Here is a 16,993-nt window from a genome sequence, read left to right as displayed (position 1 = left end):
CAATCCTACCCACTTCTTCATGGTGTGTGCCATCCCACACACAAAGAGCCAAGGCAGGTGGCACCAAGGCAGTAACAGATTCAGCATTGTCCACCCCAAAGAAGTTATCTCCTCGAGCCCAGATTCCTATCACACAAGGTCCATTCAACGTGCCAAGCTGCATAGTTCAGGGACAGAGATTCCTCTCAGAAAGCTATGGGGAAATGTGATAGCGGTTGGCACTGGGAAGCAGGTGACAGGAACTAGCGGGGAAAAGACTGAGTGGGCAGCAGCAGTCCCTTGAGGGGCCTTGATAAAAGATGAAAAGACCAGAGTCACAATGGCACCCACTGGAAACACAACAGAACGAAAATGAACACCAATGTACAAGTCAGAAGAGCAGTTGAGAGAGAAAGGAATGGAGGGAAGGCAAGGCTCTGCTTGATGCTCCCACTGCAGATTTCAAAAAGGACCTGAGAGAAGCAGGAGCCCTTCTGAGTGTGTCCATGGGGCGGGGCGTAGGGTCCCACCAGAACTTGTCCACTTAGCTCTAGGAAGTTCTGGATGTTGCTTGTGCACAGAGCCCAGGAAGAAGGCACACCAGCTAAAAATGAATGATGCCAAAGAACTATTCAATTTTCTTCAAAGAACAACTCAATTATGTAGGTTCCTTCGTCACCCCAGATCCAGCCAGCATCTTCAAATGGAGAGTGAAAAGCATATGTTTCTTCCAATCCTTCACTTGAAACAAATTTATCAAATTCTTGCTCACTTTCCAGAATTTTCTCCATGATACAATTGAGAGATGGTTACAGGATTCCAATTGACAAGTGTGAAATCAGGAAATATGAGGGGCATTTAACACGGTGTAACTAAAGCCACCAGAGACCTGAAGCTGGATCACACCAAAGGCCCATGTAGTTGAGCACAACAGCACACTAAGGGCATTAAAATATGGCTGGTTTCTTTTCAGTTCTTTTCCTAATGAATTCTAGCATGAAATCCACCTTTTCCACAGCTGTCACACATTGCGATGGAGCAAAATTGATTTAAAAAAAGAAACTACTTTTTTGTAAGCAGCTTTGGAAGGGCTTTGCCTGGGAAAGTACATATAATTTTTTAAAATAATGAAATATATATGTGGATAGCATTTTCTCCAGATTTCTTCTTTCCACAAAACTAATTTGGCAGATGTACTTCTCACTTCCAAAGAACACTACAGCTCCTGTGATAGCTTACCATAATATGAAGGAAGCAGCCTATTATTATGAGAAGAGAAACCAAAAAATACTCATCATCTGGGATTCCTCAGAAACCAAGAGTCTTTATTCCCTATTGCTAATTTAAGAAGTTCTGCAAAGGAGGTACCGTAAATTCGAGGAGCAGCAGCTTGCAAACTTTGCAGGATTTCTTTGTTTGCCCGGGATGCAGCCGAATAAATAGTACCAATCAACTGGTCCGAAAGCTCGGCGTTTCTCAAACCAAGAAGAACAAGTTGTTGAGGTAGACCAGCCAGCCAACGAGTCAATACTTTGCTCCTGCTTCTAGTATGCGCAAGGGAGAAAAAGGCAAGGGGAAGGTAATACGTGTTAGAATATCGTTTCAGAGAATGGGAAACTTGGTTTTGAAGAGGAGGAACCCCTCCACCCCAATTCATCAGCCCATTTCCACATGACAAATTTTGGCAGGGATTTCCTCAATGGAAGAGAGTGTCAAACTGTTTCTCAAGGAACTCACTGACAGTTTCCCTCTGTGGTTTTTAATTGTACAATGTGTTTTACAGGCAGGTCCTGTAAGACAGAGTTGTTCCGCCTGGCCTTTGGCTTGGAGTCAATTTGATTCCCTCCCCCTCTTTCTTTTTTCCTTTCTCCTCCTGTGATGAGGCTACATTTTAATGTTTTAATGTTGTATTTTAATCTTGTTTTTAAGTTGTATTCATTCAACTTGTTTTTATTATTGGTTGTTAGCCACCCTGAGCCCAGCCTTGGCTGGGGAGGACTGGGTATAAATAAAATTTATTATTATTATTATTACTGTGGCCTAAGTTGCTCAGTCCCAGCTCCTGCCCACCTAGCAGTTCGAAACCACGTCAAAGTGCAAGTAGATAAATAGGTACTGCTCCAGCGGAAAGGTAAACGGCGTTTCCGTGAGCTGCTCTGGTTCACCAGAAGCGGCTTAGTCATTGTGGCCACATGACTCGGAAACTGTATGCCAGCTCCCTCAGCCAGTAAAGCGAGATGAGAGCCGCAACCCCAGAGTCATCCGCGACTGGACCTAATGGGAAGGGGTCCCTTTACCTTTAAGTTGATTTATTACATTTATTTATTGCACGACGGCAGCCCCCACTCTTTCTCCCCCAAGTGTCCCTGGAATGATGCTGAATTGCAGGACAATTTTGTTCTATGGACATTTGGGGTGCGGGGGGGCGGGCAGGCAGTAGTAGCTGATGGCCAGTTGCTACCATGAGGGATCCAGCCCCCCTTGAGACAACACAAGTACGATATAAAGGAAACGAAAAAGCAAAGCCCATTGCCAGTCTACTGGAAGCATCTGGAAACACTGAGAACCACCATCCCCTCTCAAGCTAGAAGGTTCAAAAAAAGAACTTGCTCTAATTAAGTACATATGATTTACACATTTCCATAAGTGTTCCAAGGCTGATCATATCATATATAAACAAACAAAATTACAATTCAAACCTTCAGCATACCTTTATTTTTAGTATTCCCACCCAATTCCTATCCCTACTTCTGGAGTGTTCTGTTCTGCACTGCCACACTTTTGACCCAGTCAGTTGCCGGAAATCATTTATTAACCTTACGCAGGCACCCACATTATACTGTTTCAGACACCTGCTTTTTATTTTTAAAAATTAGCAAGCTTATCCAGACATATAATTTAGTTATGTAGAGTCATACCTCTGTTTATGTAACCCTCTGGTTACGTAAACTTTGGGATGCGCGCATGGCAAACTTGGAAGTATTTCACTGGGTTTCACCGCACGTGCAGAAGCGGTCCTCAGGTTGCGGAAACCTCAGGATCTGACCGGATCGGGATCGGAACGGATCCCGTCCGCAACCAGAAGTACCACTGTATACCTATTTTTAAATTCCGCTGATTTCATTTGTGTTATCATTGATAATTGTTTTACGTATGCCACCTTAGGGATTTTTTGATTTAAGCCATTTATATTTTTTCTAAACAACACAATTTTCTGAAGATCATCAGAACATGTGGCTCCTGGAGAAGCAGTCTGTATAAACAGAACAGGTAGGAGGAAGGAAAGATTTGCATCGGGTTGGGAGAACACCCTACAAGTTGAGTGTCAACAGAGAATGGGAGAAAAACCTTCCTGCATGAGAGCAGAAAGGAGATGGTCTCATCCAGAAGTGGGTGGACCAAGCTTTCTTTGGGAGCAATGTCAGGGCAGGGACATTGGGCATCCATTCTCCACGTCTGCCAGGAGGATACCAAGCGCTTCTTCCTCCACAAGGCCACGCTTCAAGAGACTGGTCTCCATCGCCAGCACACAAGCTGATGGACACAGAGCAAAACTCCAGGCCCCCCCCCCCAAGCTACGCTGCTGCATCTCCCTCTCCATTCTCCCAGCATGAGTGAATAATGTGAGTGCATGTGAGAGCATGAGTGAATAAACATGGTACACATGTTTTTTGAAAGGAAAAACCTCTTTTATCCCAGTTTGGTGGGATTTTATTCAATACACAAGCCTCTCAAGAAATCTGGGTTAAGCAACAGCTAAATCACTGAATTTTTTTCTTGATGTAATACAGAGCCTTGATGTACAGAAATACAGGTTTTTTACTTCTGTAGAGGTTTTAAGTCATGGGCACCACATGACTCTTGTGGATACTCTTGTGGATACTAGTAATAATAATAATAAATTTTATTTATACCCTGCCCTCCCCGGCCAGAGCCGGGCTCAGGGCAGCTAACACCAATAAAATTTCAGTAAAAGCATAATAAGGGGGGAGGGAATTAAAATACAGGTTAAAATGCAATTTAAAATAAAAGGCTCATTTTAAAAGTCAAAACCATAAGGGGAGGGAAACCAGCTTTATCATTTTTCTTGTGAATGTAACTTTCTTCTTCCTATTATTTATTCAATTTATGCAAAGCCCTTCATCCGAGGTAAACAGGGCAGTTTACAATATAAACATCCATGCCAGCCTTGGTTTGGTTTAGTTTTTATGTGTTTGTCTGATAAAGTTCTATTCTGTTATTTGGGTTATATGGACAAATTTTTTATTTAAAAAAAAAATCAAGATAAAGCCTAGTTTAGACTGAACTGAAAGTTGAAATGAAAAATAATAATAATTGTTACCTGTTCGTATGAAGGTTCAACTCTTCCTTCTGATAAACTCTGCTAAAAAAATTCAAAAGCAATGTACGAATAGGGAAAGAAAGGTTTCTTTGCTGGTAAAGAGTATACACGGCTTTCATTAGCGTCTCTGCTGCCACTAAGAGGGAAGACAAATGAAAAATGATATTTTACCTCCTCTTCATTCTTTGGAACAAGTATTCAGCAATTTCTTGCACCAAACCACACATCTAAAATGGGTAACTATGAAACTATAGCAAAGGCCAGTGTGGCATCAGATGCAATTGTGTGGATGTTACCGTATCTTCATGCTAGAGTGTCTTGACATCTCAATCATAGCTGTCAGTGTTTCCCTTTTTTTAAGGGAAATTCCCTTATTCCAAACAGGATTCCTCGCAAGAAAAGGAAAAGTTGACAGCTATGATCTCAGTGCACAAATACACCCCCGCCCCGGCACATATATATGTAATTTATTAGTCCTTTTCTTTTTGCCATGGCAACTCAAAGAGATTCCCACTCTTACACACCACATTTTTCTATGTGAAAACCTAGAGTGCTACTAAAAGAAATTAATCATGAAAATGGGACTACTTCCGAATGGCACACATTACATTCTCTTGTCTTGAAGATAAAGAAAGAGTGCCATTGCTGTCTCCCCAACTTGGGGTATGTGAGGAGAGGGAGAGAGAATGAGTTCACCAAAGCCCTTACATCAATAGGACTCAACTCCTGGCACACATGCAGGTCTCCCCATCATAAGCTTTCACTATGAAAACGTACAGTGTTGCCCCGCAAGACGAATGCCTCGCAAGACGGAAAACCCGCTAGACGAAAGGGTTTTCCATTTTGGAGGTGCTTCGCAAAACGAATTTCCTATGGGTTTGCTTCGCAAGACGAAAATGTCTTGCGAGTTCCTGCGGGGTTCCCCCCCTTTTCCCAAGCCGCCAAGCCGCTTATCAGCTGATCCGCTAAGCTGCTTAACAGCTGATCCGGTAAGCTGCTTAACAGCTGATCCGCTAAGCTGCTAAACCGCTTATCAGCTGATCCGCTAAGCCGCTTATCAGCTGATCCGCTAAGCCGCTTATCAGCTGATCCGCTAAGCCACTTAACAGCTGATCCGCTAAGCCGCTTAACAGCTGATCCGCTAAGCCGCTAATCAGCTGATCCGCTAAGCCGCTAATCAGCTGATCCGCTAAGCCCGCTAATAGAGCTAAGCCGCTAATGGGCTTGCTTCGCAAGACAAAAAAACCGCAAGACGAAGAGACTCGCGGAACGGATTCTTTTCGTCTTGCGAGGCACCACTGTACTGTTTTTAACATCTCCATCTGTGTGTGTGTGTGTGTGTGTCTGGGAAAATACCCATTCGCATTCAATCTCAAATGTGCTAGCCTTCCACCCCTTCTACATAAAAATCCTTTAATCAGTACCACCGCTACCTCGTCTGCCAGCTCCCACTCCAGGGCTGAGAAACCTCTTCCCCACAGCAAGCATCACAAACGCCCACAATCCTTCCATGCCAGTTTGCCCTCTAAAACCCTCCTTACATGCAAAAAGAGTGTATGCCTTATCCACCATATCTTACGGCCAAGTTCCCTCGTCTGCCACAACACATTTACGTATCTACAGTATACAAGTATCCCTGTACCGCAATATGTGTACAAAAACATATAAAAACCTTTGAAAACAGAATTACACTGACTGGCTAGTGAAAAGGTTTTAAGCAGCTGCCGAAAAGGCCTGTTGGCATAAAAGTGTATAGTCTTCCACTTCTTGCCGGCAAAGGTTGGCAAACTGAAAATTTGATCATTTGCAGTTCACCTTCCTCAATAGAGTGTACTACTCTGAGCAGCTGAGTTTCTAGGTAGGGAGCGGGAGGGAAGAAGATGGTGCTTTGGCACTATGTATGTCAGCTCCTTTGCCCCCTAGAGTTCAATATGGTTCAGTAATTTCTGAGGAATATGGAAGGGAAGCTGTCAGGACATCAAATAACAGATCTGGGCTTTTAACAGCCCCAGATTATACACTATGATTTTATTTACTGCCTTTCTATCCCACCTTTCCTAGGCAAAGTATCATATTTCAGCCTGATGCCCTGAATTTACACACAGGGGAGGGGGAACCTTATTTCAATAAATGCTGAAGTATGTGAACCATGAAATAAAATCTGAATTTCTCTATACAGTGGTACCTCACGTTAAGTACTTAATTCATTCCAGAGGTCGATTTCTGTTCTCATCCTGAAGCAAAATTCTTAACCCGAGGTACTATTCTGGGTTAGTGGAGTCTGTAACCTGAAGCGTATGTAACCTGAGGTACCACTGTATTAGCTATCAGGTTTATGTTACAGTGGTGCCTCGCAAGACGAAATTAATTCGTTCCGCAAGTTTTTTCTTCTTGCGAGTTTTTCGTCTTGCGAAGCACGGTTTCCCATAGGAATGCATTGAAAATCAATTAATGCGTTCCTATGGAGACCGCTTGCCAGGCTGGCGGTGCGGAGAAGGGCTTTTCTCCCCACCGGCAGCCTTCGGACAGGTACGGGAACAGAGTGGAAGGCGCGCAGCGCTTCTCCTCTGTTCCCGGGGCTTGCGGTGGGAGGAGGGTTTTTCCTCCCCACCGCCAACATTCAGAACAGCATTCTGAATGTTGGCGGTGGGAAGGAAAACCCTCCTCCCACCGCAAGTCTTCAGGACAGCCATCCGAAGGCTGGTGCGGGGAGAAGGTCTCTCGCCCCACCGCCAGCCTTCGGAGCAGCCTTCCGAAGGCTGCCGGTGGGGCGGAGAGACCTCCTCCCGCCGCCAGCCTTCGGAGCAGCCTTCCGAAGGCTGCCGGTGGGGCGGAGAGACCTCCCCCCGCCACCAGCCTTCGGAGCAGCCTTGCGAAGGCTGGCGGTGGGGCGGAGAGACCTCCTTCCACCGCCAGCCTTCGGAGCAGCCTTCCCTGCTGTCCCGGAGATTTCCCTATGGGCTTTCGTCTTGCGAAGGAAGCCCATAGGGAAATTCGTTTTGCGAAGCGCCTCCAAAACGGAAAACCCTTTCGTCTAGCGGGTTTTCCGTCTTGCGAGGCGTTCGTCTTGCGGGGCACCACTGTATTTAAAAGGTTACTTTACACATCACTTTTTGCACTCTGGAAACATGACCATGTATTTTACACTTGCGGATTGCTTCAACTATCAAAAATGCATGCATTACAGTGGTACCTCAGGTTAAGTACTTAATTCGTTCCGGAGGTCCGTACATAACCTGAAACTGTTCTTAACCTGAAGCACCACTTTAGCTAATGGGGCCTCCTGCTGCTGCGGTGCCGCCAGAGCACAATTTCTGTTCTCATCCTGAAGCAAAGTTCTTAACCTGAAGCACTATTTCTGGGTTAGCGGAGTCTGTAACCTGAAGCGTATGTAACCCAAGGTACCACTGTATTGCTTTTTCATGCATGCATTTTAGAAGGGCAAAGTAGCAAACAAAACACATGTTGAAAAATAAGGGGGAAACAAGTTGCATTCGCCCTGGTTCTACAAGGCACTGGGTGAAACCACCTCAGCTTCCTCAGCGGCAATTTCAGCGTGGGGCCAGGGCCTACATAGCTCATTCCTCCCTCCATGTGCCGGCGGTGGAGGGACTCAGGAGCGGTGGTTGTTTCACTTGTGATATACCACCAGGTGAAGGTGCCATCAAGCTCTGGCCCTCAAACAAGTCCTGGGTGATGTATTTGATACATCACCAAGGCCTAATTTCATTATAAGAATGTCATAGCTGTGTCAGTCTTGCATATCTCAAACAAAATTTACCTTGTCTTCTAATTCTAAGCTTACAATAAAATCCACTGCTGGTAACTTCCTTATTGAACATCATGGGGGGGGGGGGCGGAATCTAAACATTTCTAAAGTCTAGTACCTATAAGCATATTCAAATGGAGAATCTATCACTGTAAGACGATGCATGCAACCATTTTTTCCTGCTGCTAACTCTTGCTACAAACAGTGGTTTGGCACCACAGTGAGTTCTGAAATATAAAAAGGGTGCGTCTCCTGATCATATATTTTACGGTCAGGAGAGGTGGTGAACTGTATTAATCTAAGGCACAAAACTGTTCTAAATCACTTTTGGATTGTCTCACTAAAGGGAAGTAATGCAAATAGCCTAGAAAAATGCCACATATTGGTAAATGCCTAGACAAAGACTGTACACTCAGTGGGTCTTACCTTTGTTGATTTGTATCTGTAGAAGTCTCCAAGTCACTTTGAGCAATTTATTCAATTGCTTACTGTTTAACTTACAGCCATTGTGAAGGGGGAGCTTGCAACCATCGTGGAGGGTCTCTATCACAAACTTTCTAATCATATCTAGCCAATGAGAATCCATTTGCAGTGTTGAAGCACTCGCCAATGAGACCATGATTTCGCATAAGGTTAAATTCAACATGAGATGATCAATGTTTGACGACGTCATACAATACTTGTTGCTAAATGAAAGACAGAGAAGTGTTTATGAAAACTGGCACAAAGCATTATTCAATAGTGAAGAATTCTACTGGGGCTCATAACTGTATAGATATTTCAAATAAGAAGGCATATACTCCAAAGTGTTAAAAGTTTCAGCAGGTTCCGCTGCAACATGAACACAGAAGAGTAAGCTTCTGAATTTCTCCTGGTGGCAATGCCAAAAAGCAGGAGGAAACCTTGCAAACCCAAGGTTCACTGGGGACTATTCCTGGAAAACTAGAATTTAGCACATATTTGAACAAACGGCAGTATAAGAGAAAAGTGCTGGTTGCATAAATCAGTCTTTCATCCACATAGGACAAGCACAAATTACTATGGAGTACACAGGTATCTCTCTCCAGTTAGTTGGCTTATACAATACCCTACATCAAAACACGTGAAAAAAACAGAACTCAATCAAATTTATTGTCTGAAAATGTGCTCTTATGAACAAAAATGCATTACTTATAAAGGAATTACGGTTACTCTGAGTTCACAACAACAAAAATTCCTTACAGTGAGGATTATGGAGGAACTGAGCTTTCCCCATTGCTACTCCAGGATTTTTCTATGGATGTGAAAATTTAAGAACTCGGATCACAACCTACTGATTATCTGAAAAGGAAACCACTCAACTCTGACTCTCCTGGTCTTATAAGCAATACCTTTTCAAGGGCTCCTTCTTTCGGTGCTTGCTTGTTTCTTGGAAAGAGTAAGGAAAATGAGACATGAAATGGTGCTTTAAATCATTCAGGTAATTTGCTCGAAGCCACACTTCCTGTAAGAAAGGCACCACACATTAATAATTTTCTCCAAGTGCTAAGAGTTTTAAGGAAAGGTATACAAATAGAAAGATCATAAGGGGCTAATTTATGGATTTTTTTCCAAACTTGATTAGGTAAGAGGACAAGGATGCAAATAATTTCCTGTGACATATCAGTTCAGCAACTTCTGTTTCTTACCATTTCATCCAGATCTTCATTTTGCTTTACAAGCTTCCACAACAGGTATATGATACCAAGTACTTGCTCCATTAGCTGCTGAGATCCAGGTTCCAGAAGATTTCCAAGAATGGGAGTCGCAAGTTGTGCAGGCGATGCTTCAATCCAACAATTAAGCAGCAATGGAATTATAATTTGAATGAATCGTTTTAAATTTTCAGGAGATGACAGGCCATTTTCAACACTGCCTGTCATACTTACCAAAGACCTAGAACAAAGGCCAAAACATTCTTTACAGAACTACTGCACAGAAAGAAATGTATTTACAGTTATAATTCTACACACACAGACCCAGAATAAGCCCTGTTTGACACAGTAAGACTTATTTTGAAGTAGTATACACCCGGCTGTATGAGCATGTATGAAAGCTGGTCAGGAGAACAGCCTTACTCATTTATACAAAATGATGTCAATTTGGAGGAGACCATGTACAGGTTATTTACAGTTATACTTGTGCTACTATTCTTACATTGCTCCATGAAAGTGAGTGATTCATGAGAAACGTGTATAGGCAGTAGCCAGTGAAAACCCAGCCTCCTCAATTACACTCATTGGGTGCAGAAAGGGGGGAGCCACACCCCCTTGATGCATAGGCATAACTCATGGGGCACCCATATGAATGTCAGCCCAAGTCTGCAGTCTTCTCAAAAGAGGCTCTGCACAAAACCCACTTGTGTGACTGCACAGTGTTACTGCAATAAGCCTCACTATATTGCCATGGTCAGCAGCAGCCTGCTCACTAAGTTTCACATCAGTGACAAAGCATGAACCTTCAAACATGCTGTAAGCACACTATTTCTTACCTTAGCCTGAAGGATGAATGAGTTCTGAATTGTGGGCCACCATTTTCATACAACTGGATGTGCTGCTGGCCACTGGCATATTCCTGCCAATTAACATGCAAGGAGTTTCTTGGTACTTGTGGGTTGTCATTTGGCTCTTGTAGCCCCTCTCTGTCAGTTTCTAATTCACTGGATCCTTCCACCAGCACCTGAAGGAACTTTCGGAGCCTGACCAACACATTAAGCCTCCATTGCTGCGAAGTTACCCTACGATTAGGATTAACAGACAGCATCCAGCATATTTTCTCCTTATTTTTCAGTTGTTTTGACAGTTGTTGATGAGAAATCAGTTCTACAAAGTTATTCAGCAACACACTACTGCGATCCGTCAGGAGAGTTGGGTATTCCTCCAACAGAATGTCCAATACCTTCAAAGAATCCTCCTGAATTCCTTCACTGATATGAGTCATGGCACTAGAAAGATGTGCACTAAGTAATGGGAAAAATGGAGAGATGTGTTCAGCTCGTATTTTTGGAGCCAAGAACTTAAGGAGGCAGATTGCTGCTGCTCGTACAGCAGAATCTTTGTCTGTAAACACAGCTGCCAGCTCACTTAGTATATTTGAAAGGTGTGCATCAATGATGAATGGATACTGGGACAGCAGATCTTTGAGTCCAAAAAGGGCACTTTGTTTAATTCCTGCACTATAGTGGTTCATTTGTGAAAGCAGATCCTAGAAGAAATACAGAGTTGGTAATTGCTTGAAAAACTATTTACATCACAAACTTATAATTATTACATTTGTGGCTGAAAGGTTTTATACACTTCCAAAGCAAGAAATAAAAGCAACCTTCACACTAGCAAAGCAAAAACAAAGCATTACAACGTTAAGAAACCATCAGCCCCTTCCTTTGCACAACTGGGGGAAATAAGCTCACTTATTTCAGTAAAGTGTACTTATTTCTGCACAGACTTAAGCTGCATACATCAAAACAAACATTTCTCAGAGGCTGTTTAATCGATGTTTAGAAATTACTGGAATTCAAGGAGGAGACATAAATCTGCATTTATGTAAATGACAGAGTGTTTATGCTTTAAAATGCAAAGCAGTCAATGAAAATCCAAGGCAATCAATGCTAAGATTGAATGTAACTTTATAGGTCATCAGTACACAATCAGAATATAAATAAAATCCAGCCCAGTTGCTTAGAAATCTTATCATAGTAGAACAATTAAAAATAAAGCTAATGAACATTAGTCAAACACAAAGCAGACCCACTGAAATCCATGGACGCCAAGTACAGTTAAGTTCATGGGTTTCAGTGGGTCTATTTGGAGTAGGACTTGGTTCAGTAGCGGGGACCTCTGACTTGTGGTCCTAATCAGACCTACTAGGCCTTGCCATTTGGTCTGCAAGCCCATGTTGGCCAAGCCATGCCCACTTGCCCTGCGCTGTACACCAAATAGGCACCACCTATTAGTTGATTGGCAACACCTGCAAAGTCCTGGGCAAAGCACCATGCCCTGGACTTTGAAAATCCTGATCATCATCACTTATGAAGCCCTGTGCCTAGCGCTCTGCAACCACTGATAATCAGCTGATTATCAACAATGGTCGCAAGGGTCATTCAAATAATCAGGAGTCTTGATAGACTAGACCTGGAAGATGGACATAATACAAAGTACCTGAGAATCTCAATGAATTTCAGGGGAGAGCATACTCATGGTGCTACCTTGGGCAAATCAACTCTTATGGAACTCCCCTCTTCTAAAGGCACTGATGGCTTCACCACTATTGGAATTTTGCCACATGGTGAAGACACTTCGTGACAGAAGGCAGTATTTAAAAGCATCTATCTTGTAACAATACAACTCATGAGATGGAGATGCTGAACACCACTGATATAGCTTTGGGTTAAGGAAACTCCCCTTATGACAACAAAGACACAGTAAGAGATTATTAGCTGAGGTTGTAAGGTATTCAGCAAAGGTCCTTGTAACATCTTAACAATAATGCTAAAATTAAAAAGATTAGGTATTTTGAAATTTATTGTCTTCTCCAACTGTCCAGATTCCTAGAAGAGTTTGGATTTGATATCCCGCCTTTCACTCCCCTTCAGGAGTCTCAAAGCGGCTAACATTCTCCTTTCCCTTCCTCCCCCACAACAAACACTCTGTGAGGTGAGTGGGGCTGAGAGACTTCAGAGAAGTGTGACCGGCCCAAGGTCACTCAGCAGCTGCATGTGGAGGAGCGGAGACGCGAACCCGGTTCCCCAGATTAGGAGACTACTGCTCTTAACCACTACACACACTGGTTTTGGCATCTCCAGTAGTATGTTAACCCTTGACAAAAGCTCACTCTTTATCAAAATTAGTCTCACAGATGCTAATGAACTCAAAAGTGCAACAATAATTGGTGGCATATAAATTTGCATTTCACTGTACCTTTATGTTAAGCTTTCTATTATTTGTTGGAAGCACTCCATCCTCTCTAAGCTGCTCGGATAGATGTATGGCTCTTGTTTTGAAGTTTGTATCTGTTGCATTTTCTAGTCTAGGCTTCTTTTTTCCAACTTTTAGCTTCACCTTATGAAAATCTTCTTGATGTTTCCTTTTCTTTGTCATTTTGAAGCCACTGTAGAAAAATATATATGTTTAAGGGGGGAAAGTTCCTGCAACTAAACTGAGCAAACAATTACTCAGACTCAATTTTTGAAACCAATTTCTAGTTTTCTTCAGATCTGCAACATAATCTAAAAAGAAATTGCAAAATGTACACCCTTATGCTCTACTCCCTAATGCTAGTCATCTGAAAATCTAGAAATGGCTGCCTTCTTTATGGCTCTGCAGCTTACCTGATGAAGTTTCTCTTGGGTTCAAGATGAAGTTACAATAGATCCAACTCTGAAAATTCAGAGTGTAAGGTACTGTGATGGATGGCAAAAGAAATTCTGAGCATCTCCACATACAAAGGGTTCACAACAGAGAACATTTATCATCAATACCAACATAGCCTAGCACCTTCACATTTTTAAAAAAAGAGGTATTAGCAGTTGAAGGCTTTTACATTCATGCCCCCACTGAAGCGAGGGTTATGTTCCAGGCATAACTGAAATTGCATAAAGTGTGGAGCACCCTTTAAATGCTCTCTCTCTGCAATCCATACAAAAAAAAGACTGCATTCAAAAATATCCACGACTAGAATTGAACCTCCAGCAGGAGGCTGGAGGACATGTGGTCTCTTCGGGGCTTCCTCTGCCCTTACTGACACCCTCTTTGGGATCTGGGGAAGGCCTCCCTGCAAGCCACAGGGACTTTCCAGCTCTCTCTTGCCATTTCTGGATTTGAACTGAATTTTATTATTTCCCAACGAGTGCCCGTAAGTGTGGCGATGCCTGTATTAGTGAACAGCATTGAATGCAAACCGGGAAATTTTTTGGTTCAAAACCCCAGAGCCAAAATCACTCCCTCTAAGAGTTAAGCTGCAAATCTGTAATTAGTCAGCTTGCTTCAGACCACAGGAGGAAGGTCACATAACCAAAAACACAACCAGATTAAAACAGAATTTATCAGCATTCAGGAAGTTAAGGTGCCTGGAGGAAGGGTTTTAGACTAATATTCAACCTGACACATCGGTTTTCCATATAAAGGAAACCTTTTTGGATAACTAGAGTGAATGGCTGTTTCAAAGATAAAATAGGGAGGCATATTCTAGCCCCAACTATCAGCCATATTTCTTAGAGCCATTGGGAGGTTACACCCCTGCATCTCAGGAACTACTCCACCATAATCAACCTAACCGCGCCATATCAACCAGTGAAGCAACTGCTGCAGGAAGCTTGCCTTCCCACCTCCCTGCCAGAACATTGGGCCCCAACGGCCAGTTGGCCTGGGACTGGGAAGCAGAAGGGGAATGCCACACATTGCCACTGGCCCAGAGGAACAAGGGCAGATGGGCCAAAAACATCACTTCTGTGCATGCAAAAACCACCAGCAAGGAAAGACCTGCCTGGCAGGAACTGTCACATAAAGGCTTATTTAGAACTCATCACTTTGTTCTGGGCATTGCAAAAACTGCTTTTTTACCATTTTTGCCCTCACTTCCGTGTGTGTGTGTGTGTGTGTGTGTCTGAAGCTTGCAAGCCTGAGCACAGGGCCTGTCCCTTATTAAGGGAGGTGAATAAATCAGATAAAGGTACAAAGAGGCAGAAAAGAAAAGAGATAATGATTTGAAACCGGGGAGGGGGGGAGGGAGAAGTCCAGGGGTTGGGAACCTCTTAAAAGAGGAATTGTGTAAAAAAGATGCAATAGAAAGAGCGATGCATAGGAACATGAGTTATTGATTCCATCCCTCCAGATTAAAATGAGTATTTATGTTGACGGGGGATTTTTGGGAACCCCCCCTGCAGAACTGCTGATGGAAGAACATTCAAATGTAAAGGCTTAGCAATGTTTTGGAGCAGAGAGCACATAAAGGTAGTTCCCTGGTTTATAGGACTGAAGTTAGTTAGCATGCTATTTGAGGTTAAGCCTAAGCATGATTATCATCAGGGTAATTATTATTATTACTACTACTACTACTATTTCCATACTGTCCTTCCATCTGAGGATCTCAGGACACAGATTTACAATATAAAACCAGAAAAGTATAGGATCAAACAAACAAAACACCCCCCCCTCCGCGCGCCGGTTTAGGAGGCCATAGATGGTTTAATTAGCCAAAAGTGACTTCGCTTTCGGAACGACCACTATTGTCGTTAAGGGCGAAGAGCCCCAGCCCGGCGGGCAGCGTCCCAGGTAGGGCTGGAGAAGGGACTCCCGCCTAAAACCCAGAGAGCCGCCGCCGCCGCTGCCAGCCAGTGCAGACAGTACTGAGCCGGAGGGAACCATTGTCCCGACGCGGCGGCGTGAGGCGGATTCCTCGCGTCCCCGGCGGGCCTCCCGGGGGGGAGGGGCTGTCACGGACCGGAGTGACCAACGGGGGCGGCGCCGGCGCAGTGAAAGAAAGAAAGCCCGCTTCTCCGCCCGCCCCACTTACCAAGCTCCTGCACGCGCGGCCGGCAGCGACGGAAACGCGCTCGGGGAGTCCTTCCGGGTCACCAGGAGCCACGGTTTCCAGAAGCCGCCCGCCCGCCCAATCAGCAGGGCGGCTGAGGGGAACACGTGACGCCAGCAGCTGCGTAGTCCACCTGGAATCCTCCTCCGGAGAGGGAGGCGGAGCGCTGACTGGGGAAAGCGCGTGAGGGGAAGCGAGGAATCGCGCCTGGCGCCGCCTTCAGGAGCGGAGGTGGAACAGCAGCCTGGCTGGGACTCGAGGCATCTTGCAGATAAAAATGAGAGCAGCTAAAAGCAAATACGTATACAGTGGTACCTCGGGTTACATACGCTTCAGGTTACAGGCGCTTCAAGTTACAGACTCCACTAACCCAGAAATAGTGCTTCAGTTTAAGAACTTTGCTTCATGATGAGAACAGAAATCGTGCTCTGGCGGCGCAGCAGGAGGCCCTATTAGCTAAAGTGGTGCTTCAGGTTAAGAACAGTTTCAGGTTAAGAATGGACCTCCGGAACGAATTAAGTACTTAACCTGAGGTACCACTGTATCTGCACTGTACATATATATTTTAAGAAAAAACAAAACATAGAAAGAATCAAAAGATTGTGCGCGCACACAGAGAGTATCATCAAAACCAGGGGTCAGCAAGGTTTATCTTGCCTGGGCCGGATCGGTCCTGCACCGATCCCACTGTGGGCCAGATTGCGCACGAACGTGAGCGCGCCCACAATTTTCGGAGTCTGCGCAGACACAATTTTCAGTGTATGCGCATGCACAGACGTGATTTCTTGCGCCACGGAATTGAGTCCCCACGCCGCTCCGGTTTAGCACAGTGTGAGAGCAGGCAACTCAGTTTGGGGGTGGCTCATGGGCCGGTCAAACAACCTCCAAAGGCCGCTTCCAGCCCATGGGCCTTAGGTTGCCTACCCCTGGTTGTTGTTTTTTATTCATTTAGTCGTGTCCGACTCTTCGTGACCCCCTGGACCAGAGCACGCCAGGCCCTCCTGTCTTCCACTGCCTCCCGCAGTTTGGTCAGACTCATGTTTGTAGCTTCGAGAACACTGTCCAACCATCTTGTCCTCTGCCGTCCCCTTCTCCTTGTGCCCTCCATCTTTCCCAACATCAGGGTCTTTTCCAGGGAGTCTTCTCTTCTCATGAGGTGGCCAAAGTATTGGAGCCTCAGCTTCAGGATCTGTCCTTCCAGTGAGCACTCAGGGCTGATTTCTTTAAGAATAGATAGGTTTGATCTTCTTGCAGTGGAAGACAGGAGTGCCTGGCATGCTCTGGTCCATAGGGTCACGAAGAGTCGGACACGACTAAACAACTAAACAACAACAACAGGCCTACTGACTGCTGTTTCG

At 44.4% G+C, this 16,993-nt stretch overlaps 1 protein-coding gene across 3 annotated transcripts in view; it reads right to left on the bottom strand.

Annotated features, from left to right (window-relative positions):
• TEX10 (testis expressed 10) overlaps positions 1-15,682 on the bottom strand; it is a 37,886-nt gene extending 22,204 nt beyond the window's left edge. Inside the window, exons 1-8 of one of the 3 annotated variants that reach the window (XM_081883917.1) lie at positions 15,618-15,682; positions 13,025-13,214; positions 10,600-11,312; positions 9,758-10,004; positions 9,461-9,573; positions 8,517-8,776; positions 4,322-4,457; positions 1,348-1,523 (exon numbers count right to left, since the gene is read on the bottom strand). In XM_081883917.1, coding sequence (XP_081740043.1) covers positions 1,348-1,523; positions 4,322-4,457; positions 8,517-8,776; positions 9,461-9,573; positions 9,758-10,004; positions 10,600-11,312; positions 13,025-13,204 — 1,825 coding nt within the window. In that variant the 5' untranslated portion in view covers positions 13,205-13,214; positions 15,618-15,682. Of the gene's footprint in view, positions 1-1,347; positions 1,524-4,321; positions 4,458-8,516; positions 8,777-9,460; positions 9,574-9,757; positions 10,005-10,599; positions 11,313-13,024; positions 13,215-13,434; positions 13,586-15,617 lie in introns of those variants that run through there. The other 2 variants (XM_081883918.1, XM_081883916.1) reach the window with 2 other exon arrangements.
• Between the last annotated feature and the right edge of the window lie 1,311 nt (positions 15,683-16,993).

The sequence above is a fragment of the Podarcis melisellensis genome (assembly GCF_964234715.1).
Source record: "Podarcis melisellensis genome assembly, chromosome: 13".
Lineage (NCBI taxonomy): Eukaryota > Metazoa > Chordata > Lepidosauria > Squamata > Lacertidae > Podarcis > Podarcis melisellensis.
The sequence above is the reverse complement of the archived record's forward strand: the minus strand, read 5'-3'. Positions and strand labels throughout refer to the sequence as shown.